This window comes from Cololabis saira, chromosome 4 (genome assembly GCF_033807715.1).
Source record: "Cololabis saira isolate AMF1-May2022 chromosome 4, fColSai1.1, whole genome shotgun sequence".
Lineage (NCBI taxonomy): Eukaryota > Metazoa > Chordata > Actinopteri > Beloniformes > Belonidae > Cololabis > Cololabis saira.
The window spans coordinates 2487027-2515000 of record NC_084590.1 but is presented as its reverse complement, the minus strand read 5'-3'; the positions used below and the strand labels follow the sequence as shown (position 1 = coordinate 2515000).

General features: G+C 40.5%; 1 protein-coding gene across 5 annotated transcripts in view; it reads right to left on the bottom strand.

Annotated features, from left to right (window-relative positions):
• usp32 (ubiquitin specific peptidase 32) overlaps window positions 1-27974 on the bottom strand; it is a 122317-nt gene that overhangs the window by 47010 nt on the left and 47333 nt on the right. For 2 of the 5 annotated variants that reach the window (XM_061718657.1, XM_061718659.1), the window contains exons 3-9: window positions 24476-24581; window positions 22143-22261; window positions 18672-18831; window positions 9429-9560; window positions 8195-8305; window positions 6692-6807; window positions 1551-1613 (exon numbers count right to left, since the gene is read on the bottom strand). In XM_061718657.1, the coding sequence (XP_061574641.1) occupies window positions 1551-1613; window positions 6692-6807; window positions 8195-8305; window positions 9429-9560; window positions 18672-18831; window positions 22143-22261; window positions 24476-24581 (807 nt within the window). Of the gene's footprint in view, window positions 1-1550; window positions 1614-6691; window positions 6808-8194; window positions 8306-9428; window positions 9561-15350; window positions 15615-18671; window positions 18832-22142; window positions 22262-24475; window positions 24582-27974 lie in introns of those variants that run through there. The other 3 variants (XM_061718658.1, XM_061718661.1, XM_061718660.1) reach the window with 2 other exon arrangements.

The following is a 27974-nucleotide window of genomic DNA, read 5'->3' as shown; positions in this document are numbered from 1 at the left end:
TTTGACTTTTTTCTCGAAATTTGAACTTTTTTCTCAAAGTGCATAATGAAAAAAGAAATCTTCCCCCAGTTCTAACCAATATAGAAACATGCAGCATGTGTTGCCTTCACTCTAAGGCTTATACAAGACTTTTCATTTTTTGCGGCTCCATACATATTTGTTTTTTGCGTTTTTTGGTTTTTGGCTCTTTCAACATTTTGGATTGCCAACCCCTGGTCTAGAAAGAATAAAGGGAACACAATTGTGATCCTACTGTTCCTGCTGCAGACACATCACTGTTAGATATGACAATCAAGCTGGAGAATAGCACACATGAGCAAGAGATTTGATTTGTAAATCTACTCTATTTTAAGAGCAGCTTCTCTGATTTGAAAGCGTCTCTGAGTAGCTGATAGTCTGGCTCAAACACAGGCTTGATCTCATCGTCATGGAGATCAGCTGAGATCAGTTTCATTTCTCACTCTCATTGGCTGTTCAACACAGAAAATGAGCTCTGTGGGTTCATGATGAAATACTATGTTTTAATGGAATCTTAAATGTGTAATAAAAGCATACATGTGTTTGTTTGTTCAAATTCACCAAAATAATCCGTCCAGATTCACGCAGAGGATGGTGTTTGGGCTCAGAAACTTGTCTTTTTTAGTTTAGACCAGCGGTCGGCAACCCAAAATGTTGAAAGAGCCATATCGGACCAAAAACACAAAAAACAAATATGTCTGGAGCCGCAAAAAATGAAGTCTTAGAATGAAGGCAAATAGCGAAAGGTCGAAATGTCGAGAAAAAAGTCGAAATGTTCAGAAAAAAGTCGAAATGTTGAGAAAAAAGTCGAAATGTCAAGAAAAAAGTTGTAATTTCGAGAAAAAAGTCGAAATGTCGAGATTAAAAAGGAAAGGAAAAAGGAAGAAAAAAAGATAAAAAAGGAAAAGCTCAGAAACTTGCCTTTTTTAGTTTAGACCAGGGGTCGGCAACCCAAAATGTTGAAAGATTGGACCAAAAACACAAAAAACAAATATGTCTGGAGCCGCAAAAAATGAAAAGTCTTAGAATGAAAGCAAATGGCGAAAGGTGAAATGTCGAGAAAAAAAAGTTGAAATGTCGAGAAAAAAGTCGAAATGTTAAAAAGGAAAAGAAAAAGCAAGAAAAAGAGAAAAAAGGAAAAAAAGAAGAAAAAAATAAAAAAGAAGAAAAAAATTTAAAAAAAAGGTCAAACATTTTTGAAAAAGCTCCAGGAGCCACTAGAGCGGGGCTCTTTAGCGCCCGATCTAGACAGATATAATCAGGCGGACTGCAATCTACAACTTTATTGTAAAATGTACTCCAATAATGGCCTGATTTTATTTTAGTTACATTTTATACAAGTTACTTTCGAGGATTAATCAAGTACGACATTTATACAAGCTTGTTTAATAATGAATAGACTCCTGCTCCCTTCTGTGTTGCCAGGTTGAAGGTGTTTGCAGCGTTTTAGTGGTATTTATTCTGGTTGATGAAGCGAGTAAACGCTGCTGGTTCTTGTCGTGGGTTTAGGAGATTTGAGAGGCGTGTCTCACCTTGGTGGTGTCGTGCATGGTCAGGATTTCCTCAACTATGTCTGACACGCTGCTCTGCAGCTCCTGCAAGGAAACATCAAATGAGTAGGAATTAACACATTCTGTAAAAATATCAGTGGTTACTTCATATTGGAATAAACAATGAATACAAAAAATGGTCTTTTAACTGTTGATTCAGTTAACTCTCCTTTCTTCAGTGCTTTTAGATTTGACTGCTGCTTTTGATAGTCAATATTCCATTGTTTTGTGTCATGTTGAGCCGTGCGTGGGCCTGCAGGGTTCAGGTGCTTTGCTGCACACATCCATGGATTTTTATCTTCTTTCTTGTGGGGAAGAGCAAGGATCCACTCTGGGCCTCCAGGTGTTTTCTTTGTGCATGCTTCCTTTGAGGTCAGTTTTAAGGAAAAGGTCTGTCTTTTCATTGCTTTGCAGACAATCTTCAAATACATTTGCTTATAAAATATCAAGGTTCCAATTCACTGCCTAAGTGAACTGAAGAAACTTTGGGAACTGACTTTTTCTTTATCTCAATGAAAGTTAGATGGAGATGGTTGGCAGTTAGAGCTAAATGCTGCCTACTGACTCTGGACTGGGACAGGAAAATACGAGCATGCTTATGCTCTGATTCGCATCATTTATATTCAGTTCTCTTTCCGCTGACCTGTAAAGCACTTTGTTGAGCTGTTTAAGACATGCTGCATTAATTAATTCCACCTGAAGCTTCCTGATCATCCAGGAGAGTAGCCAGGTCACTGACTGGACAGATGGATGTGTGGATACATCTTCACATGCATCTCCAGCCTTGGAAGAAGCAGCTACTTTTGATCAAATGTCTTCAGTAACCTCTTTCTTGTGAGGTATAGAGGGAATGTGCATGACGTCACAGATGCAACTTCACAGCGGGTTAAACCACTGAGTGTCAGAAAGACTGAGTGACAGAAAGACTGAGTGTCAGAAAGACTGAGTGTCAGAAAGACTGAGTGTCAGAAAGACTGAGTGGCAGCGTAAACTTTCAGTTTGAGCAACTGGAAAACATCTAAAATGGGAAAGAGCTGTTGTGTGATCGACTGTACTCATAGATTTAGCAAGAAATCAGAGTTATCGTTTTACAGACTGATGAAAAATAAGCTTAAGAGAGACAAATGGATCGCTGCAATTCACAGAAACAACTGGATTCCAGTGAAACGTGGATTTCCCATTTTGTATCAGGTAATGTTGGATTTTTGGGTCGCTAACGTTAAATGGTCAAATCATAAAGTTCGGTGTCCTCATCACTTTAATTTCTACAACAAATCCTGCCTTGAAGTCGGACCAAGTGTCAAGACTTTTGTAAGCCTTCAAGCTTTGCTTCGTGTATTTCCCCGGCGTAGAAATTAAGTACATATAAATATCAGGAAACTGGATTGGTGGCCAAATATTAATGTCCATGGATCACTGGTTCTTGGTAACTGTACCAAATATTAATGTCCATGGACCACTGGTTCTTGGTAACTGTACCAAATATTAATATCCATGGACCACTGGTTCTTGGTAACTGTACCAAATATTAATGTCCATGGACCACTGGTTCTTGGGGTAACTGTACCAAATATTAATGTCCATGGACCACTGGTTCTTGGTAACTGTACCAAATATTAATGTCCATGGACCACTGGTTCTTGGTAACTGTACCAAATATTAATGTCCATGGACCACTGGTTCTTGGTAACTGTACCAAATATTAATGTCCATGGACCACTGGTTCTTGGTAACTGTACCAAATATTAATGTCCATGGACCACTGGTTCTTGGGGTAACTGTACCAAATATTAATGTCCATGGACCACTGGTTCTTGGTAACTGTACCAAATATTAATGTCCATGGACCACTGGTTCTTGGTAACTGTACCAAATATTAATATCCATGGACCACTGGTTCTTGGTAACTGTACCAAATATTAATGTCCATGGACCACTGGTTCTTGGGGTAACTGTACCAAATATTAATGTCCATGGACCACTGGTTCTTGGTAACTGTACCAAATATTAATATCCATGGACCACTGGTTCTTGGTAACTGTACCAAATATTAATGTCCATGGACCACTGGTTCTTGGGGTAACTGTACCAAATATTAATGTCCATGAACCACTGGTTCTTGGTAACTGTACCAAATATTAATGTCCATGGACCACTGGTTCTTGGTAACTGTACCAAATATTAATGTCCATGGACCACTGGTTCTTGGTAACTGTACCAAATATTAATGTCCATGGACCACTGGTTCTTGGTAACTGTACCAAATATTAATGTCCATGGACCACTGGTTCTTGGGGTAACTGTACCAAATATTAATGTCCATGGACCACTGGTTCTTGGTAACTGTACCAAATATTAATGTCCATGGACCACTGGTTCTTGGTAACTGTACCAAATATTAATGTCCATGGACCACTGGTTCTTGGTAACTGTACCAAATATTAATGTCCATGGACCACTGGTTCTTGGTAACTGTACCAAATATTAATGTCCATGGACCACTGGTTCTTGGTAACTGTACCAAATATTAATGTCCATGGACCACTGGTTCTTGGTAACTGTACCAAATATTAATGTCCATGGACCACTGGTTCTTGGGGTAACTGTACCAAATATTAATGTCCATGGACCACTGGTTCTTGGTAACTGTACCAAATATTAATGTCCATGGACCACTGGTTCTTGGTAACTGTACCAAATATTAATATCCATGGACCACCGGTTCTTGGTAACTGTACCAAATATTAATGTCCATGGACCACTGGTTCTTGGGGTAACTGTACCAAATATTAATGTCCATGGACCACTGGTTCTTGGTAACTGTACCAAATATTAATGTCCATGGACCACTGGTTCTTGGTAACTGTACCAAATATTAATGTCCATGGACCACTGGTTCTTGGGGTAACTGTACCAAATATTAATGTCCATGGACCACTGGTTCTTGGTAACTGTACCAAATATTAATGTCCATGAACCACTGGTTCTTGGTAACTGTACCAAATATTAATGTCCATGGACCACTGGTTCTTGGTAACTGTACCAAATATTAATGTCCATGGACCACTGGTTCTTGGTAACTGTACCAAATATTAATGTCCATGGACCACTGGTTCTTGGTAACTGTACCAAATATTAATGTCCATGGACCACTGGTTCTTGGTAACTGTACCAAATATTAATGTCCATGGACCACTGGTTCTTGGTAACTGTACCAAATATTAATGTCCATGGACCACTGGTTCTTGGGGTAACTGTACCAAATATTAATGTCCATGGACCACTGGTTCTTGGTAACTGTACCAAATATTAATGTCCATGGACCACTGGTTCTTGGTAACTGTACCAAATATTAATATCCATGGACCACTGGTTCTTGGTAACTGTACCAAATATTAATGTCCATGGACCACTGGTTCTTGGGGTAACTGTACCAAATATTAATGTCCATGGACCACTGGTTCTTGGTAACTGTACCAAATATTAATGTCCATGGACCACTGGTTCTTGGTAACTGTACCAAATATTAATGTCCATGGACCACTGGTTCTTGGGGTAACTGTACCAAATATTAATGTCCATGGACCACTGGTTCTTGGTAACTGTACCAAATATTAATGTCCATGAACCACTGGTTCTTGGTAACTGTACCAAATATTAATGTCCATGGACCACTGGTTCTTGGTAACTGTACCAAATATTAATGTCCATGGACCACTGGTTCTTGGTAACTGTACCAAATATTAATGTCCATGAACCACTGGTTCTTGGTAACTGTACCAAATATTAATGTCCATGGACCACTGGTTCTTGGTAACTGTACCAAATATTAATGTCCATGGACCACTGGTTCTTGGTAACTGTACCAAATATTAATGTCCATGGACCACTGGTTCTTGGTAACTGTACCAAATATTAATGTCCATGGACCACTGGTTCTTGGGGTAACTGTACCAAATATTAATGTCCATGGACCACTGGTTCTTGGTAACTGTACCAAATATTAATGTCCATGGACCACTGGTTCTTGGTAACTGTACCAAATATTAATGTCCATGGACCACTGGTTCTTGGTAACTGTACCAAATATTAATGTCCATGGACCACTGGTTCTTGGTAACTGTACCAAATATTAATGTCCATGGACCACTGGTTCTTGGTAACTGTACCAAATATTAATGTCCATGGACCACTGGTTCTTGGTAACTGTACCAAATATTAATGTCCATGGACCACTGGTTCTTGGGGTAACTGTACCAAATATTAATGTCCATGGACCACTGGTTCTTGGTAACTGTACCAAATATTAATGTCCATGGACCACTGGTTCTTGGTAACTGTACCAAATATTAATATCCATGGACCACTGGTTCTTGGTAACTGTACCAAATATTAATGTCCATGGACCACTGGTTCTTGGGGTAACTGTACCAAATATTAATGTCCATGGACCACTGGTTCTTGGTAACTGTACCAAATATTAATGTCCATGGACCACTGGTTCTTGGTAACTGTACCAAATATTAATGTCCATGGACCACTGGTTCTTGGGGTAACTGTACCAAATATTAATGTCCATGGACCACTGGTTCTTGGTAACTGTACCAAATATTAATGTCCATGAACCACTGGTTCTTGGTAACTGTACCAAATATTAATGTCCATGGACCACTGGTTCTTGGTAACTGTACCAAATATTAATGTCCATGGACCACTGGTTCTTGGGGTAACTGTACGGGTCACTGTTAAGTCCAACTGACTTTAATTTAAGCTGATAATCAGCTGTTATCCCGTCTTCTCCACTAGTTGCAGCTGTTTTTACCACTCAGTGAGTAAGGGGGCTGGTCCAGTGGGGAAGTGACGTCAATGCAGACTCTCTATTGTTCACATCAGCTGATCAGGTCACATTTTACAGCAGGTACTTTTTTCCAGTAATGTGAACACACACCAGATCTACGATGTTCCTGGTTGAGCGGAAGGTTCGCCAACACGGTGTCCGTCCAATGACCAAAGCCTGAGGCCCGCTGTCATGCGTTTACTTTTACACCTTAGATATGGGGCATGTTGTAGGTTTTCTCACACTGGTACTAGGATCCTACACGCGTGTGTTGTGTGTTACTTACAGGAAGTGTGTCTGTGCGATTGTCCTTCCACACCTCCAGCAAGGCCACAACCATTTCATGGAGTTCATCTCGAGACAGAATCCCATCCCGGTCCACATCGAACACTTTGAAGCAAACTGGCGGTGAAAGAGTGTGAAGTAAATACAGGGCTTTGAGGCGCAGCGTTGATGCATCATGCTGCTCTGTCTGTTTGTAGTTTCTAGTATGTTCAAGCTCCAGTGTAAGGCCCTGTCCCAATACTCCCACTCCCACTACTTTTCAGCCCTACCCCTACATTTTGTGCGTTCCCGTGAAGGTAGTGGTGTTCCAATTCCTCTTTCCACCTAGGGGTAGTGGAGAAAACTAGTGTAGTGGCTATGAATCTGTCCCTACAGACCGAGGGATTTCCGATGCTGACTAGCTGATCTAGGGCCAGAAAAATTTCCCAGAATGCTTTTCGTTGTCATTTGCGGACTGAATCAAAAAACAAAACACTTATTTTTTAATGAATAAAATCAATATTTTGAGTTAGTTTCTGCATAAAAATGCATTTTGATTACCTTTCTAGCGAGAAATATATATTTTACTTTCATAATATTCACTCAGTGAATGTACATAATCACTAGTCTGCCCGTTTGCCGAAGATCACGCCAGAATAAAGGCTGATTTATGGTTCCGTGTTACACCAACACAGAGCCTACGGCGTAGGTTACGCGGCGACGCGCCCCGTACGCCGTACCCTACGCCGTAGGCTCTGTGTTGGTTTAACACGGAACCATAAATCAGCTCCGGAGCCGGCAGGCAAAAAATCCCGAAAGGCGTAGCTACAACTGTTAGATTTGATCTATTAAACCAACATTTATCTTCCTAAATCATTTATTTCAGCCAGCAGTAATTCTCCACAGAGCTGCAGGTTTCTCCCCGGGACGGCGGCGCAGGTTGAGCTGGCGATCACGTCTGTTCTCCGGCTGCTGCTGCTGCTGCTCTCGAGCCGGCAGGCTGTTCTCATCTCCGAAAAAATCAGGTCAAATTTCTTAACAGGCGTTATTTGGATAAACTGAGCCCAGGTTGGGGATCTTAACGGTTACTTTTACGCCTGAAAAGATGTTAAAACTTAATAAAGTGTCATATTAACAGCACTACAGCTGAAATTAAAACAGCTTTTGGTCTCAGCTTCCTGATTAGTGGTGGTGATGAAAGTAGGAGTAGTGAGAGTATTGGGACAGGACCCTGGGAAGATTTCAAGTGCTCTAAAATGTGTCCCTTCATTTTTAGGGGTAGTGGTAGTGAGGGAGGGCTAGTGGTAGAAAGTAGGGGGTGTATTGGGATTGGGCCTAAATCTCCACAACAACAACTATTGTGGCTGCACTCAACCTCAATCTTCATTTCCAAAAACACATTTCCACTTTCTAACTTGAATTTAAGCTTCAGACTAACAGCCTCAAAGAAGAACTCTGTGCTTCTTAAGATAAGAAGTATGAGGATGTGAAGTGTGTGAGACTTAAACACCTCAACATGGCTTACATTTCTGTCTCTCGGCGATGGGCCCCCGGCAGCACGCTGACAGTCCACAGGAGATCTCTTTAAAGTCGATGTGATTGTCCCGATTCTCATCAAAGGCATGAAACAAACCTGCTATGCAAAATAACAGAGACGACAGATACAAGGAGTGAGCCCATGGACGTGATTTTCACTGGTGAAGCCATTAAAACATGAGCAGAGACATTACTTGTAAAAAATAAATCAGGGGGGATGGTGGATTTGATCATATGAGACAGATAATTTGTGCTGATTTCAAATAATATAATATATTACAAATAATAGCAGTGACCAAAACAGCTGCAGAAATACTGCAGGAATGACATAGCAGCAGTTAAATGCAGCCTTCTGTAAGCTTTAAATATTCACTGGGCTTACATCAAATACATCAAAACACAACAATAAAAAACACTTTTCTGAACTTATCAATATGACTCTGTCCTTCACAGGATAAGTAACATGGATCACTGCAAAAACTCAATGTTAACAAGAATATTTGTCTTATTTCTAGTTAAAATGTCTCATTTTAGTAAAAAAAATTCTCATTACACTTAAAACAAGACTCATCACTGGAAAAAACAACAATTTTCACCTGTTTCAAGTAGATTTTCACTTGAAATAAGTAGAAAAATCTGTAAGTGGAACAAGATTGTTTTGCTTGTAATAAGAAGATAAATCTTGTCCCACTGGCAGATTTTCCTACTTATTTCAAGTGGAAAATTTACCTGAAACAGGTGAAAATTGTCAAATAAGTTATTTTTCTGGTGATGACTCTAAATGTTGAAATAGCAGTAAAACCACATTCATTGATGAAATGACATAAGGGATGGAAAGGAGGGATGGCAGTTTTACAGGGGGGATGATTTGGACCGTTTTTATTTCAGGGGGGGATGATTTGGACCGTTTTTATTTCAGGGGGGGATGATTTGGACCGTTTTTATTTCAGGGGGGGATGATTTGGACCGTTTTTATTTCAGGGGGGGATGATTTGGACCGTTTTTATTTCAGGGGGGGATGATTTGGACCGTTTTTATTTCAGGGGGGGATGATTTGGACCGTTTTTATTTCAGGGGGGGATGATTTGGACCGTTTTTATTTCAGGGGGGGATGATTTGGACCGTTTTTATTTCAGGGGGGGGGGGGTGCCATCCCCCCTCATCCCCCCTCATCCCCAGTACTTAGCAGAGATGAGTGAGCAACGTCACCGGGACGGCCTCACCTTCGCTCAGCGAGGCGTGGATGGGAGGAGAGACCAGCGGGACGAAAGTTTCCAGGTCAAAGCGGCCGGTTCTGGACTGAGCTTTCAGGAGCCAGTAGCGCTTCTCCAAGTCGATGATGTCGGACTCCTCCACTGTTGGAGCAGAACACAGAGAAACAGTCAAGACACGGGGATGTGGCCCCACTTTCCCTGCTGTTCCTTCCCCCTCCAAGGATGCAGCTGCTTTCCAAAGCTTTAGGAAAACCCAGAATACACCATCGCTGTCAGACGTTAAAAAAGCACGAGCGCTTAAACTGGGACAACATTGTAAAATGTAATGATGCTATTTTGATCTTTCACGGCCAGGCTCCACCCCCACTACAAGAATGTGTGAAGAGAAACTCAAACAGATGAACCAGAGCTAGGGATGGGCGGTATGGACTAAAAAATGTATCAAGATCATTTCTGGCATTTACGATAAACGATAAAAATGACGACGAAAAAAAATACCAATTCAACTCCATCTTTGTAACTATAAATCTATCACCACATTCAGTCTTTGGAGCCCCCAAATCACTGCTCTAAAAGAATACTAAATGCTACTAAAATACACCAATTAAATTTAATTAATAAAAACCAATTAAATGAGTCCACCTGTACTGCAAAACTGTAATGACTCAAATGAAACAAGTTTTAAATGTAAGAACAGATTCAACATTTATTCAAACTGTATGGCTTAAACAGTGGGATAACAGTGCAAACAGCTAAAGTACCATTGTCCTTCAAGTTTTCCTAGATTATAAAATCACAAAGTAGAAAAAAAATACAACCTGATAAATAAAGAAACAGGACAAATGAATAAAAGTTCACTGAAAATAAAATCCTATCAGTGATTTAACGCAGAACTATAAATCAGCTTTACAGAAAAACGTCATCAACGGGAATGTATCGTTTTTACCGCGAGATGACAAATTCTTACCGTGGGGAATTGTTTTGACGGTTTATCGTGAACGGTAAAATATCACCCATTCCTAACCAGAGCTGGTGTTAGAGGCGACTGGATAGTTCCTTTTAGAAAAAGGGCTTTTAGTCCAGTGTTTTTTGGTTCGTCCCTCTCACTCCTGGAATGCAACACCAACGATACGTGAACTTCCCACTCTGACCTCTTTCACCAAACATTTTAAATCCTGGCTATTGGAGGAACAACACTGTCATCACTCACAACCAGCTTAAACTGCTGTAGTTAAATGTTCATTATTTCCTTATTGTAATATGCATTTTTTTGCTCAAGTCACTTTAAACTCATGTCACTTTAGATACTGTACAATCCATACTGCTTTTAAATGCTGCTAAATCTATTTTGCTATTATGTATGTTTTATGTTTGTTCCCTTGTTTGATTGTATTTTTTTTGACTGAATAGTTTTTATGTTTTCTGTGCGGACTGGGGGTGGAAACTAGGATTTCTGCTGAAACCCGGTGTATTTACACTGCTTAATGTGTGTTCATTAATATGTATTGTCCCGTCTAAAATAAACTGTGATCTTTGATCTCTATGATTGAAATCATTCTAAAAGTATAACAATGACTGTGTTTCCATGCATAAATAACCCTTTTAAAACCCCAATATTGGCAATAACCTGAATTTGCACGGCCATGTAAACACCAATAACCCCTTGAATAACCAGAACTGGGTTACTCCTTTTAAAACCTGAATATTGGGTCATGTAAACACCAAACGGAATATCCCCATCAAACGGAACAGGAATTTGTTTTCTGCACATGCTCTGTTCACAAGGAATCCTGGTCTTTTGAGTCCAGGAAGTTCTTCTAAACACGGAGAAACCAAGACCAGGAGGAGACTAATCACTTCATAAATGGAATGAAGGATATGAACATTTCTGCATTTGTAGACGGTACAAAGTACCGGGATAGAAGATTTACAAGAAGGTGAGAGAAAAGTTGCACGAAGCAGCATTTGTTTTGAATTTGGATCCAGGAAGAAGAAGCAGAAATGACGGTGTGACAAAGTGGGTGAGAGCACACCATTTGTCACCATGTCAGTCTACTATCTTAGTCCATCCAAATTCAACCGTGCTTGTTTGTTTGGTTATAGGTTTATCATTCTTTCATGCCATGCAGGCACATAGCACCCCGGGTTTGTTTGTGTTCTCAATTATTGCACTTAAAATAATACAGAAAAGTATTGTTAAGTTTAAAGTAGTTTATTTGTTCAGTTTTTTCATTTATCATGAGGTTGATTATGTTACTTACCACACCCACCAGGTTCCAGTGTCAAAAGGAGGGAAAAGTGCAAACACTTCCTGTATTTATACCCTGGTGACATCATTAGTGATGTCACTGGGTTGAACCATGTATGGGGGGAGGTACATTTTGGGATTTGTTTTCTTATTGATTTTGATTATTTTTGGCATGGTTGAAAAGGTATCGGTTACCATGGCCGAAGCTATTGTGTGTTTGGTGGTGATTGTGGTTGGATGGCTCAGTTGATTCCAGGGAGGAGAGTGGAGTCACCTTTGGAGTGGTACAGCCTGATAGAAGGGCCTACTTAACCAGCTGCTGTCTGCGGCGGGGGGAAGAGAGACCAGTGTGCAGCCATGGGCACATGTTGCTTACTTTAAGTATTTTTTGGGAAAAAAATAAATCAATCTTGAACATTTTAACATTGCTTCTGAGTCTGCCTCCTTCCATCCATCTACTCTGGTCACACTTCCCCACAGACGAGAATTGCGTCATCACGTTCTCTGCACGTCGCTGGTTTGATCCACATATCACGAATGATCAATTACCATGGAAACGGAATATTCCCAATGTTTCAGTAACCGGAATATTAGCATAACCCCAATTTTGACTGCATGTAAACGTAGTCACTGGAGCTAAAAGCTACTAGAAAGCAGGATAAGAAGGCTATGAGGTTAAAATACACGCTAAAAGAGTTTAAAAGTGTAACATAACATCCTAAAAGTAGGTCTAGAATGCAAGACCTGCTAAAACAAACATAAGAACAACTTAAATCCATAAGAGCATAAGACCTGGGTTAAAACAATAAGAACAGCTAGTTTAAACAAGCTTTTAAACACTAAAAGGAATCAGCTAAAAGCCCATTTAAAAAGGTGAGACAACAAGTATGGTTTCTCTTAATTAGAACACCAATGGAAACAAGAGTGACAATAACCATTATGGTCACGGTATGGTATGGACAAAGTTAAAAAAAAAAAAAAAAAAAAAAAAAAAAGGTTATGTAACGGTGACTGGAGGGAGCGGGAACTGACTCTACTCATGATGATGTGATTCGGATCAGACAAAGATAGGATCCTAAACTACTACATGATGCTCCGCCGGGGTCAATGAACCAACGTCTCCCTCTCAACAAGATAATCCACACTTTAAGGTAATGGGATTAGGCAGCTAGCCATGGCCATGGAACCACACACATGACAGGAGTGAAAACATGGACGTGCCCTGGAGGAAGCTGCTTCATATCAGGGGGTTAAATGATGCTGAGAGGCCGGTTCACCCACGGCTGCTCACTAGCTCAAGTCAGGTGCAAGCATGACGGGTACAAGTTAGCGGTGAAGCTTAACTCTGGAGAAAAGACGCCATCAGAGGAGAATGTAAAACTGCACATAGAAAAAGTGCCTTGTGGCCGTCAGCCTTTTCCTATCGAGCAGCTCGTACCTGGAACACTAAACCCATACAACTAACATCACATCTCTTTATTCCTTCTCTAAAAACACAACACAGTGGTTACTGGATAATCAAACATGCTGTCATGATCTGGTATAATCAGGTCATTATGGGCATGCCAAGTAGTGGCATGACCATATTGCAATCGTCCAGAATGGCCCAAAAGGCAATGTTGCTAGCATTTTGCTAACAAGCTAAAGTCGCAAAAGTCCCACGTCACACCAGCGGGTGTACAGCATGACCCCGCTCTGATGTGGAAAAAAAATTCCCCAGAAAATAAAACACGTCCGAAAAAATGAAGAAAAACATGAAAATGAAGGCGATATAATGGTATACAGAAAAGGTTCCCCTTTTCTTATTATTATTCCGCACTTTTTTTCGTCCGTTAATACGGCCCGAACCGTAATGTGCACCCAGGCATGGCATACATCGTTGGATGCGTCTCCATCGTGCCTCGATGGGCATTACTTTTCTCAGTCAAAAGTGTTACCGTGGCAACTCTAGATGCCAAAAAGCAAAAAAAAAAGGCGAAAATTCGGACGCTTATTGCTCGGCCGAACTTTATCGTAGAGACATCGTTCAAACTTTCAAACACTCGGCCCGATTTGCACTAAAGGACCGTTCATTTATTTATTTTTTTCCGTTTGACTTTGGACGCTTGTTGCTAGGCAACAGGTTATCGTAGAGACATCATACCAATGTTCCCCGACTCGGCACGCTGTGGACTTCAATATATTCAAATTTCATGAAGCTGGGATTTAAGGACATTTTATGTCAAAATCCATGCCAAATGGCCCCATTCATTCGGATGGGTTTTTTTACCATGGTGAAAAAAAAACCTATCCGTTAACGTAGCCTGAACCGGAATGTGTACCCATACATGGCATACATCGTTGGATGCGTCTCCATCGTGACTCGATGGACATTACTTTTCTCACCCCATTATTAACTATTGGGAGCACAGGAATGAATGAAATACAACCGTCAACACCTCAAACTGACATAAAACCGCCCCGAACACAACCACTACAGCCCCAAACCAAAGCAGGGAGAGGGGACGAATGGGCGGTAGGGCATGCCCATATCAAAATTTCCAGAAATTTTCTAGTTGTTTTTACTACCTGTTTGTGCTTATGTGCGTTTGTGTGAGCTAATGTGTTTGCTTGCTCTTGTTCTTCATTTATGTTGTTTGTCATTATTCGGAGTGTCATGGTTTTACTAATTGTTTGTACTCTGTGTTTTAGTGTGTCCTTTTTCAATGTTTTTTATACATGCCATCAACCTGCCAGGGACTGCAGATGTAAATTAGCCTGTATGGCTAAATCTGGCACATTTACATGATGGACTCAAGTGCTCATGTCAATTAATGTGCGTTGTCCCTTTTAAATAAATAAATAAATAAATAAATAAATAAATAAATAAATAAAAAGGGTGGCTTCCCCTCTCCATCTGGCTTCAGCTCCCTGCAGTCCCGACGCCTTGGACTGACAGGGACAGACGACCACAGTTCCTATTTACTGGAACCTACAGTTCCACAGGAAGCTCTGCAGCTTCAGCTTCATCTATCAAGGCTGTGTGTAGACGGCATGGAAGAAGAAACTAAATAACTGATAAATGATTAAGGGATATGGGCCATGATAAGGAGCAGAAACCTTACAGTGGCAATGCTCAGTTGGAGGAAAATATCTTTAAAACACAAGAAGAAGACTTCCTTCAAAAGCACAGAACAAGTTAAACAGTAACATATGAATAAATCTATGATGTTCTAATTGCAGATGTATGAAACAATCGACCCTGTCCTGCACATCTCTCATCCATCTGAGGGCCACGCAAGTTTTTAATTCTTCATCAAATAATCAAGTACTGATCTCTTAAATGCATTAAGACGTATGAAGCTGCTGACTTGAACTTCTTCCACCTGGACTAAAGACACCAGAACATCTCCAGAGTCTGATTCACCCTGGAACCACAAATCTAAAAAAAAACAACACTTATATCGGTATCATGGCAAGGATACACAACTAGGCTGGAAATAAAAGCACAGGATATTCAGGCCGATAACCGTGTAAAGAAAAAGCCACTGGAGAACTTAATGAAACATACAAACATAAGGTCAATTGCAAATGTCAGGTGAAACGTCATCACAAATAAGAACAGCATGAATCTTCTGAAAAAGGTTTGCAGTAATCGATAGTTCACAAGGTTTATACCTGCAGAATGTGGCTGCGATACCCACCTAGAGGTGCAACTCTGTCAGCCTGGCAGCAGAGATACCATACCATCATCCAGGGAACATCCTTAGAGAGGAGCTGCCACAACCAGCATGGAGCATCATAACCTCTCCTCACGCAGAACTATGTCATCCTGAACTCAAGCTGGTAGTCCCCACGGTTCCTACTCCTATCACGCTGCATCACAACACGGGAAGTTAGGAGATGATTTGCTTCGTTAAGCTCTGCCATGACTCCAAGCTCAACTTCTGCAAGGAGTCATGACTGGATTGTGTCAGTCACTCTCTCTCACATGCAGAAACACAACGTTAAGAGGATCAGCAGATTAAAGGCGGTACCCAGGTTTACTGGACGAGAGCGCTTCTTTCCATCCCTCTGCCCTTAATTGGCAAAATAAAGCCGGCCTATATTTACTTGGTCAGCATCTTTAAATAAACCAATCTACCTTGATGCAAGTCTTCAAATCATGTGTAGCCATAAAACCTGGCAATAACCACGAGTACTAATTATAGAAATCACAATACAGTATATAAACTACAACACAACTCCCTGAAACACCAAGGTTCAATTAAAGCTGCAAGCAGCGATGAGCGGGCCCTCGCACTCACGGCCACCGTCCCCCATAAGCATATCAGAAATGACACCACCCACGACTTCCTATGTCAAACTATTGAAAAGTTATAGCAGAAAATAGGGACAACCAATCAGAAGAAGGGGCGGGGCTAATTCAGGCCAACGAAGGTCAAGGACTCAATACCGAGTCCAATGACACCACCGACGACTCTCTATATCAAACCATTCAAAAGTTATGGCAGTGAAAAGTTTTCTAGGGGGCGCTGTTGAGCCATTTTGCCACGCGCATTAATGCAAACCATTAAATATCAAATTTATCGCCAGGCCTGGCTTGGTGCAAAATTTGGTGACTTTTGGGGAACTATCAAATATGGACCAATCACATGAAGGGGGGGCGCGCTTTTTGGCGTCTCGCGTCGCCACGGTAACACTTTTGAAAGAGAAAAGTAATGCGTGGTGTCGCAGGATGGAGACGCACATTTTGATGTATAACATATCTGGGTGCACGTTACGGTTAGGGCCATATTAACTGCCGAAGGAATGGCATAAATTGCGCCAAAATGACACGATTAATTCAAAATGGCCAACTTCCTGTTGGGTTTCGGCCATGGCGTCAAGAGACTTTTCTTTAACTTACGGCATGATACAGGTGTGTACCGATTTTCGTGCATGTACGTCAAACCGTATCGCGGGCCTTGAGGCACAAAGTTTTCTAGGGGGCGCTGTTGAGCTATTTTGCCACGCCCATTAATGCAAACCATTAAATATCAAATTTTTCCACCAGGCCTGACTTGGTGCAAAATTTGGTGACTTTTGGGGCACGTTTAGGGAAAAAGGCCCTAATTTAGTCAGAAGAATAACAATTCCTACAGATACAATAGGGCCTTCGCACTGTAAGTGTTCGGGCCCTTTAAAAAAGAAGCTCACCAATGGCTTGTTTGTGCAGAAATGTGTAGCTTGCAAACTGCTATCTAAGGTGCTATGCCTTTGGCTGGAAATAAGTACATTTTAATATTTTGGTAAGAAATTTCGGCAACAAGCCCTGATGGGTAAAGTACGGAAGAATATCAGGGCCATGCAGAAGAAAAAACATTTGAGAGGGGAAGATTTTTTTTTTCATTATGCACTTCGAGAAAAAAATCAAAATTTCGTGAATACAGTTGAAATGTTGAGAAAAAAAGCGAGATTTCGACTTTTTTCTTGAAATTAGTTTTCCACGTTATTCTCGACATTTCGACTTTTTTCTCGAAGTGCATAATAAAACAAATCTTTCCTCTCAAATATTTTTTGTCCTGCATGGCCCTCATACTCTTCCGTAGTAAAGAGAGTTTACAGTAATTGAAAAACAAAAAAGTAATCACTGGGTGACTTCAACAGAGAAAAAACTCAACGTTTTCTGAGAAAGCACTTATCATTGGTGGGAAAAACAAACAAAGAAAAGAAAATTCCCCTTTACCATGAAGAAACTATGGCGTCCTTACAGACGGGGTAGTCTTCATTTCACTGAGCTATCAAAGGGAATTCTTAGAGGTAAATCATAAACTAAATTAAGACCCTCCTTTCTCTCTATTTTCTTTTTGTTGACTTAAACAACCACATTCTTTTTTTAAAGGCTCATAAAGTCTTCATGTCCAGACGATCGTTACATCGGTGTTTGGTACAGCTCTTCCCAGGCCTCTTGTCAGTTTTTTCTAGCAGTGTTTAGCCACTCTCAATGAAATCCAATATTGTAAATGATTTCACCTTGAAAACTTTCATGCACATCGAACCTTTGGGACAGTAGTTTAAATGTGAAACATTTGAATAAGTTGTACAATTCCCAAACAATGACTGTAAGAAATAAAACACCCACATTTATTGAAAAGAAACGTACGTTGGGCCACTCTTGAATAATGTGATCATAGAGGATTACATGAAGTGCTCATGTGACCTAATATGACAGTTACTACACAGATCCTTGTAGCTCCTATTATGTAATAATTTCCTGAAAATGTAATAAAATTTGCACTCAACTCAATCAAAAATGTAATAAAATCCAATAATGTAATAACTTGACCAATAATGTAATAAAATATCCTGACTGATATTGTAATAACATTGTTACCGATAATGTAATACCTTATTACATTATTGGGAATTTATTACATTTTCAGGTGGGTCTTTTTTTTTCTTCCAAAACTGATAATGTAATACTTGACAAATAATGTAATATATATGTTCATTTTCAGTCCAGAGTTCTACATTTTGTGTTTTAAGTATCTAAGAATGTTATATACACTGGATTTGAAACACCAGAATGACTATTGGGTTAAATTGCAGACTTTAGTACCATGTAATAAATTCCCAATAATGTAATAAGGTATTACATTATTGGGTTTTATTACATTTTCGATTGAGTTAAGTGCAAATTTTATTACATTTTCAGGCGTTATTACATTTTCAGGAAATTATTACATTATAGGGTGAAATTATTACATTATAGGGTGAAATTATTACATTATAGGGTGAAATTATTACATTATAGGGTGAAATTATTACATTATAGGGTGAAATTATTACATTATAGGGTGCTACACTCCTTTCATGAATCTGTTCACCATTAGACAAATGTCTGTCCGTCTGTTTTCTTCTTCCAGGTATTTGTGGTTTAGTAAGTACAATTTAATCAGGATATTTAAAGTTTCCATCTGTGGTTAGAGATGTGGAGACGGTGCGAGTGCGAGGATTGGGAGTGTGTTTTTGCAGGAACTTACAGTGTGTGACTCCAGCGAGGGTCTGGTAGAACGTGGGGGTGTCGCTGTCGTCCGTGAGCGTCACACACACGCCTCCTGACAGCAGCCAGCGGGACAAAGTGAACGCCTCCTTGTTCTGCAGGAGCCAGTTCCTGAAGCGCTCGTAGTTCACTTTGTCACCCTGCACAAGCATAAAAGAATAAATAAGTTTGTGGCCACAGAACAGCACCAGTCCCTGGTAAAACCAGTACTGGAGTTGAGGGGGGATGAGGGGGGATGAGGGGGGATGAGAGGGGATGAGGGGGGACGGCAACCCCCCCTGAAATAAAAACGGTCCAAATCTTCCCCCTCTGAAATAAAAACGGTCCAAATCATCCCCCCCTGAAATAAAAACGGTCCAAATCATCCCCCCCTGAAATAAAAACGGTCCAAATCATCCCCCCTGAAATAAAAACGGTCCAAATCATCCCCCCCTGAAATAAAAACGGTCCAAATCATCCCCCCTGAAATAAAAACGGTCCAAATCATCCCCCCCTGAAATAAAAACGGTCCAAATCATCCCCCCCTGAAATAAAAACGGTCCAAATCATCCCCCCTGTAAAACTGCCATCCCTCCTTTCCATCCCTTATGTCATTTCATCAATGGATGTGGTTTTACTGCTATTTCAACATTTAGAGTCATCACCAGAAAAATAACACCAGAAAAATAACTTATTTGACAATTTTCACCTGTTTCAAGTAAATTTCCACTTGAAATAAGTAGAAAAAACTGCCAGTGGAACAAGATTTATCTTCTTATTACAAGCAAAAAAATCTTGTTCCACTGGCAGATTTTTCTACTTATTTCAAGTGAAAATTTACTTGAAAACAGGTGAAAATTTTTGTTTTTTCCAGTGATGAGTCTTGTTTTAAGTGTAATGAGATTTTTTTACTAAAAAGAGACATTTTAACTAGAAATAAGACAAATATTCTTGTTAAGATTGGGAGTTTTTGCAGTGATCCATTTAACTTATCCTGTGAAGGACAGAGTCATATTGATAAGTTCAGAAAAGTGTTTTTTATTGTTGTGTTTTGATGTATTTGATGTAAGCCCAGTGGATATTTTAAGCTTACAGAAGGCTGCATTTAAAGCGACACTATGTAACTTTTCCACCTTAATCTAATATTTCATCATCATCATTGTGATGGAACAACAACTTCCAACAGGTTTAATGAACCTCTGTCATGGTCTGAGGGGTCTGTATCTCCTTCACTGGCACTATGTAACTTTGAGGAGCATGGTAGGAACCCTGCCACACTAAAAAACTACACATTTTTACGGCTTTGACTGCTTTACGGGATACGTCACTTCCCCCTCCGTCCCGATTCGTAGTGGAGACGAAAATGGGCGGGGCTTAGAGCGCAGCTCCGCAGAAGCTGGTCCAGCAGTTTAACATCTTTTTTTTTTGCGTTCCGTCTGTTCACTTGGTGAAACAGAAAAGCGTCCCGTCTTCTCTCAAAACAAATGCAGCGACGGGACAGGAGTTTTCTGGCAGTACGCGCTGGTGCTCATGGGAAACGTAGTGTTCTTTCTGGTAAAGCACTACCGCTTTTGTCCAAAAGATGCCGCCAAACTCAGAAAAGCTGAAAGTTACGTTGTGCTGCGTTAACTGCTGCTATGTCATTCCTGCAGTATTTCTGCAGGTGTTTTGGTCACTGCTATTATTTGTAATATATTATTTGTAATCAGCACAAATTATCTGTCCTGTTTTTACAACTTGAGTACTGGGTATAACCACATGTGTTTTATCTCTTAAGAAGAAGACACTGTGCTACAAATGACATGATTTGCTGAAATGTAATTGACAATAACATCAGAATGACGCTTGAATCATTCAATCACATCTTAAGAAGCTGCAGTTTGGAGAATCTCTGATACACGGCCGCTGCTTTTTCAACTCGTCTCACAGTCGGTTCTTACTTCCACCTCAGGTTTACACGACATTTCAAAGTAAACACCTCATCAAAAGATCAAGTGGGAGCTGAAGAGACTTTAGCAAGCAGACAAACGTGCACAGCACTGTGTAAACCGTAAATACATCTGATCAATGTTACCTGCTGTTTATTGTAGGACACGGTCTTAAAAGACATCACTCATGTCAAAGAAAGTCCCTCCATTACTGGCCAACCGGATCAACGGCTGCAGCTGAATATGACCATCATCATTCCAACAAAGGTCTCTCCTGGACAGATATTGATTTACCTACAAACTAGACTAACCACTTGGAAAAATAAACTAAAAAATCTAAAACTGCGGTTAAACTACAACGTAATAAAGGACTTATACTATAAAACACTGATATAATACCTTGTATTACTGTCATAAGATGCAAATGTATTGATACATGCCATTTTGGGAGCCTGTTCTCCCTCCTGGTACTGCAGAACATATTTGGATTATTTTTAACATAGTTTTTTTTAAAGCTCTTTATCTGTGTTTTGCACCTGTGCAATAATGAATTGTGTTCTGCACTTCATCTGACGTATTACTGAATGACAAGAATCTTAAATCTTGATAGAATTTTAGCATAATAATGAATATAATATCTAAATGTTGTAAAGTATTCCAACAGTAGAGTATTCTTAGTACAAATTGCTGTCAGTTTTAGAATATTAAATGTACAATACTTACTCAGTTCAATAATACCTTATTAAAGCCCCAACTTGAAATGATACTGTTGTAGTTTAGAAGTCAGCAAGTACAGGACCGTCTCAGAAAATTACAATATTGTGATAAAGTTCTTTATTTTCTGTAATGCAATTAAAAAAACAAAAATGTCATACATTCTGGATTCATTACAAATCAACTGAAATATTGCAAGCCTTTTATTATTTTAATATTGCTGATTATGGTTTACAGTTTAAGATTAAGATTCCCAGAATATTCTAATTTTTTGAGATAGGATATTTGAGTTTTCTTAAGCTGTAAGCCATGATCAGCAATATTAAAATAATAAAAGGCTTGCAATATTTCAGTTGATTTGTAATGAATCCAGAATGGAGGACATTTTTGTTTTTGTAATTGCATTACAGAAAATCACAATATTCTGATTTTCTGAGACAATCCTGTATATTCATAAACGCATAAAGAGAGATTGCAGGAAGTGCATCCAACATTAGAATCTTTCCCTCAGTGAAAAGCGTATGAATACTTGACTTTAGTGTATTTCCTGGAGTTGTTTGCTGCTGGTTGTGCCTAGAAAGCTGCTTATGAATTCTAATATTTACAACAATAACTCCCTGTAAAGCCACATGGAGTGACAGCAGCTATTTAATGAGCATGTGACAAAAACCTTAAAGGAAGATGAAGACAACTGGGTGAGATGAAAAGATGTCAGCATGGGTGAAGGTTGAAAGGGAAGGGTGAAAGTCCTTATTCTCCAGTTTACTGGACATCGTGACTCCAGACATGCGTGACTAGGAGGTTTGGAGTGTCCTCCTGCTCTTACTGACCTCAGTGAAGCACTTCTTGAGGGAGGCGGGGACTTCTCCATCCAGGACCTGCAGAACGGCCTCCACGTCTTCCCTTGCAGCATATCCACCCAGGTCACTGGCAAACAGGCTGAACAGGTCTGTGGACACAAATGCATCCAGCTTTTAACACAAACCCATCATCAATACCTGTAGATTATTTACTGAATCAAGATTAACTGAAACTCGATGAGTTGGTTAAGTTACAGACACTCACAATCATGTAACAGCTAAATGTAAAGCATTACCAGAAAACTTACAATACATGTTTACTTTCAGTCCAAATAATGAAGATAGTCGTAGAAAATTTTATTTTAAACATCTACTTGCCCGGACAACTTTAACTCTGGTGTGTTAGAGTCAGTAGTCATAGTTGCAGCTATAGAACAAAACTATAATAGTTAGTCTCAAATATAGCTTGGTGGTAGATATGCTGCTATAGGCTTATGCTGCAGGGGGGACCGACATGATCCACCGGGCGGTGCCTCTCACCCTTCTTCTCCTCTCCTTTTCCCTGCCTCTCTTCTCCATTACCATTTTTATTTATTATAAATATCTCATAGCTATCATTTTTGTCCATCGCTCCTGTAGTTTCTTGTGCCGGCCCCCCTTTTTTTCTCTTTTGTGCATGTTTGCAGGCCGGAGCCTCAGGAGCTGCGTTCTGGCCTGTGTTCCCGCCCCCCCCCCCCCCCCCCATCCCCGGTCATCCCGTTGCTGCTTCCACCTGCCTGTGTGGATGTCTGCTGTGTGCTGCTGACGCCGCCCCCCCCCCCCGACCTCTGATCATCCCGTTGCTGCTTCCACCTGCCTGCTGTGCTGCTGACGTCCCTGACCCCCCCAGTCTGGTCTCCAGCAGGAGGGTCCCCCCTTATGATCCAGGTCCTGGTCCAGGTTTCTTCCTCCTAAAGGGGAGTTTTTCCTTGCCACTGTTTGGCTTAAGGCTTTTCTTCCACTATGGGAGTTTTTACCTGCCCTAGTTTATGTAATAATTGCTCGGGGGTTTATGTTTATGTTTATGTTCATGTTCTGGATCTCTGGAAAGCGTCTAGAGACAACATCTGTTGTATTAGACGCTATATAAAATTGAATTGAATTGAAAATTGAATTAAAGCAGATGAGTTGTTGTTGAATTAAGTTATGGAATTCATTACATTATGATTTAAAGGGCTGTATAAACATATTTCAGTTTAAAAAGAAATTTAAAGAGAAAAAAATAGCAATGTATGGATGGAATAGTCAAAATTTATAATATATGCATATGGAGACAGACAATCTATCTTTGATTTTTAATTTAATTATTCATTTAATTTTCAATTTTATTTATATAGCGTCTAATACAACAAAAGTTGTCTCTAGACGCTTTCCAGAGACCCATACCCAGAACATGACCCCCGAGCAGTTATTACATAAACAATGGCAGGTAAAAACTCCCATAGTGGGAGAAAAACCTTAAGCCAAACAGTGGCAAGAAAAACTCCCCTTTAGGAGGAAGAAACCTGGACCAGGACCTGGATCATAAGGGGGTAGAAACCTGGACCAGGACCTGGATCATAAGGGGGTAGAAACCTGGACCAGGACCTGGATCATAAGGGGGTAGAAACCTGGACCAGGACCTGGATCATAAGGGGGAACCCTCCTGCCGAAGGCCAGACTGGTGGGTCAGGGACGGCAGCAGCACAGCAGGCAGGTGGAAGCAGCAACGGGATGAACGGGGGTGGGGACAGGAAAAATTGAAAAATTGTCATTTTACTTGTTTGTTTTTTTTGTTTGCATATTTCCATGATCGGAATAAATAAAAATAAAATGAAATGAAATAGAACTCATCAAAAGCAAACTTGATGCTGAATTCATGGTGGTGAAATGTGATGACTGGCTGGAAGAACAGAGCATCAAACATCACAAACAAAGTCCAACTATTGGCTTGTCGTTAAGCACTTTGAAGGATGCTGGTTTGTACATAATACCTAATAATGATGTAAATAGTTGATAGTAATGTTTAATGCTAGTCAGTTAATTCACATAGATAAATAAAGTACCTGTGCAGCTAATGTCAGTAATAGATCAGAGACTCAAGGTAATTATGTATTTTGAGAAATGACATCTCTGGCCACTTGGTGGGGTCGTCCTCCTGCCGGAGAACCTGGAGCTCTCACCTGAGCTCTTACCTGGACCTCTTACCTGAGAACCTGGATCTTACCTGAGCTCTGCTACCTGCCCTTTCTGAGATATAGATATATATATGTATATATCCTGCAACGCACGCACGCACACATAAATAACAGACACTTCCTGTCAGCTGGTGCAGAGCTACTTACATTTGGCCTTCTCCTCATCCCGCCCTCTGGTCAGCAGAACTAGACCCACAATCACGTTGTTAAAGTGCAGCCCTTTGGACGAGCCTCCAAAAGAGGTGTAGATCACCTAAACCACACAAAGAGAACAACATTTCAATGAGAGAAACAAGAACAGCTCCATAACCAGCAGGTGTTGATGCTGCAACATGGTCTGCAGGTCCAAGTGTACATGAGCTTTGAAAGAGATCATGTTAAAACCAAAAATCTATTCAATGAGGTACAGATAAGAGCAGTCATAAAAAACCTTACACGTTATGAAGCAAGGTTATTATCAGTACTCGAGTTGTAAAAATAAATCAGGGGGGATGGTGGATTTGATCATATGGAGACAGATAATTTGTGCTGATTACAAATAATATAATATATTACAAATAATAGCAGTGACCAAAACAGCTGCAGAAATACTGCAGGAATGACATAGCAGCAGTTAAATGCAGCCTTCTCTAAGCTTGAAATATCCACTGGACTTACATCAAATACATCAAAACACAACAATAAAAAACACTTTTCTGAACTTATCAATATGACTCTGTCCTTCACAGGATAAGTAACATGGATCACTGCAAAAACTCACAATCTTAACAAGAATATTTGTCTTATTTCTAGTTAAAATGTCTCATTTTAGTAAAAAAAATCTCATTACACTTAAAACAAGACTCATCACTGGAAAAAAAACAACAATTTTCACCTGTTTCAAGTAGATTTTCACTTAAAATAAGTAGAAAAATCTGCCAGTGGAACAAGATTTTTTTTGCTTGTAATTAGAAGATAAATCTTGTCCCACTGGCAGATTTTTCTACTTATTTCAAGTGAAAATTTACTTGAAACAGGTGAAAATTGTCAAATAAGTTATTTTTCTGGTGTTATTTTTCTGGTGATGACTCTAAATGTTGAAATAGCAGTAAAACCACATTCATTGATGAAATGACATAAGGGATGGAAAGGAGGGATGGCAGTTTTACAGGGGGGATGATTTGGACCGTTTTTATTTCAGGGGGGGGGGATGATTTGGATCGTTTTTATTTCAGGGGGGGATGATTTGGACCGTTTTTATTTCAGGGGGGGATGATTTGGACCGTTTTTATTTCAGGGGGGGATGATTTGGACCGTTTTTATTTCAGGGGGGGATGATTTGGACCGTTTTTATTTCAGGGGGGGATGATTTGGACCGTTTTTATTTCAGGGGGGGATGATTTGGACCGTTTTTATTTCAGGGGGGGATGATTTGGACCGTTTTTATTTCAGGGGGGGATGATTTAGACCGTTTTTATTTCAGGGGGGGATGATTTAGACCGTTTTTATTTCAGGGGGGAAGCCATCCCCCCTCATCCCCCCTGAACTTGAGTACTGGTTGATCACCGGACCAAAGGCTCCATGTCTCATTTAGTTCCTTCACGGTGCAGCGATGACACAACATATTACATTACTTTGTTGAAAGCTGCATCTGCTCCATCAATCAGACTGTTTTTAGTTCTCCTCCAAACTACAGCATCTTTTTTTAACTACATCGGCAAAAATAAAGGATTGGAAGTCTTTTTTGAAGAGTAAGAAAAAAAATGAAAAAGGAAGCATAAAGTGTTGCAACAAAAGAAAGCTAAGCGCTAATTGACAATGGAATTACATCAAAATTGAATTGTTGGCATTTACTAAATTTCAAAAATAAGCAGGAAGACCTGGGGCCTCATTTATAAAGCTCGCTTGCGCACAAAACAGGGCTTGAATGATGTGCAAGCACCTTCTACGCAAAGGCTGGGATTTAAAAAGAAAAAACTAACCGAAAAATGTGCGTATCTCTACGGCAACACTGACCCTCCCGTAGGAACAGTCTGAAGATATGGGGAACTGGCGACGCAGGTGGTCAGGTGGTGAAATGAAGCCAGATTCATGTCATACTTTTAATAATGTCATCACATATCAGACTTATAATATAAAAGCGCTGATCGTGTCCCTCTGTGTTTGAAGCGTCAGTCAGGACTCTGGTGCTGGTGCTGGTGCTGGTTGTGCTGCTGCAGCCGCGGTGCAGGACACGCCGGGAACCTCCTTCACCCACCGCTTTAGGACAGAACAAATGAGGGGCTCCGTAGAGCGTTTAGGGGGTCTACGGAGCCCCTAGGGGGGACAGATTTTTTTTTTATATATATATAATGAGTTTTACGCGTGGGTGTAAGCCTAAATTATGGTTCCGTGTTAAAACGACGCAGAGCCTACGCCGTAGGGTACGCGGCGACGCGCGTCTACGCCGTAGGGTCTGCGTTGGTGTAACGCGGAACCATAAATCAGCCCTGAGCAGCACTGAGGGGAGAGGGGGAGGGGGAGCGGGGCTGCCGGGCCGTCTTCGCATCGTCTTCGCACAGGGTGTCTTGATGATTTGCAATTACAGGCTGAGCCTACTGTTAGTTTTTAAACTGTAAAAAGTGGGGGGGACAAATACATGATTTTGAAAAGACGGGGGGACATGTCCCCCCTGTCCCCAGTGGAAAGTGGTCCGTGGCACTCACGGTGTTTAGCGCAGCAACGGTGTGCTGCCACTCACTCGCTTTATTTTATACTATTTATATACTTTTACTGTGACCACCAAATATTGTGGTTTTCCTGCCTCCACCTCATCCACAACATCTCTATCTCAGTCTCCGTGAAATTTAGTGGCACGGTGGCTCGACACGTCTCATTCATCCTGACGCACAAACAGGCTGCAGGAAGCTGCTGCTCATGCTCAGCAGGATAATTCATATGCAAATACTACTTTGCATTACCCATTTATGGTATGAAGTGGGCGGGGTATGAGGCGAATTCAGCTGCGCAACCTTCCAGCTGGACTGTGATTTATAAAGAGAACATTGCGTGCAAGTGTGCGTGCACACGGTTTTATAAATCCAGATTTTTTTTTGTGCCTGCCATTTTCGGCTTTTGGCTTTACGTGCACTTTTAGTATGAATCCTACACACTCTTTTATAAATGAGGCCCCTGATTAGTTATTTGCAACGCAGCAGCAAGCAGTCTTTTACCACAGGTTTGCATGTTTTGTCTCAATCTGAAGTTGAGACACATGTAGAACATTATGATTTCAAAAACGTATTTCTTGTTCCTATCAGAATGATACGAAAAAACCCTCTGTACACCACAGTGTTCCAGTACATGTCCTGTCCTGTCCTCTGCAGAAATACGCAGATGACTCTGCAGTTGTGGGCTGTATCAGGGATGGAAGAGAGACTGAGTAGAGAGGACTACTGGATCACTCTGTGGCACGGTGTGGAAACATCACCTCACCTTGAATGTGAACAAAACAAAGATACTGACTGCGTTTCCATGCCTCAATAACCCTTTTAAAACCCAAATATTAGCAATAACCCAGTTTTGCACGGCCATGTAAACACCAATAACCCCTTTGAATAACCCGAATTTGCTCATATTCAGTTTTTTTAAAAACCCCAATATGAGCCCTGGGTTCCTCCTTTTAAAA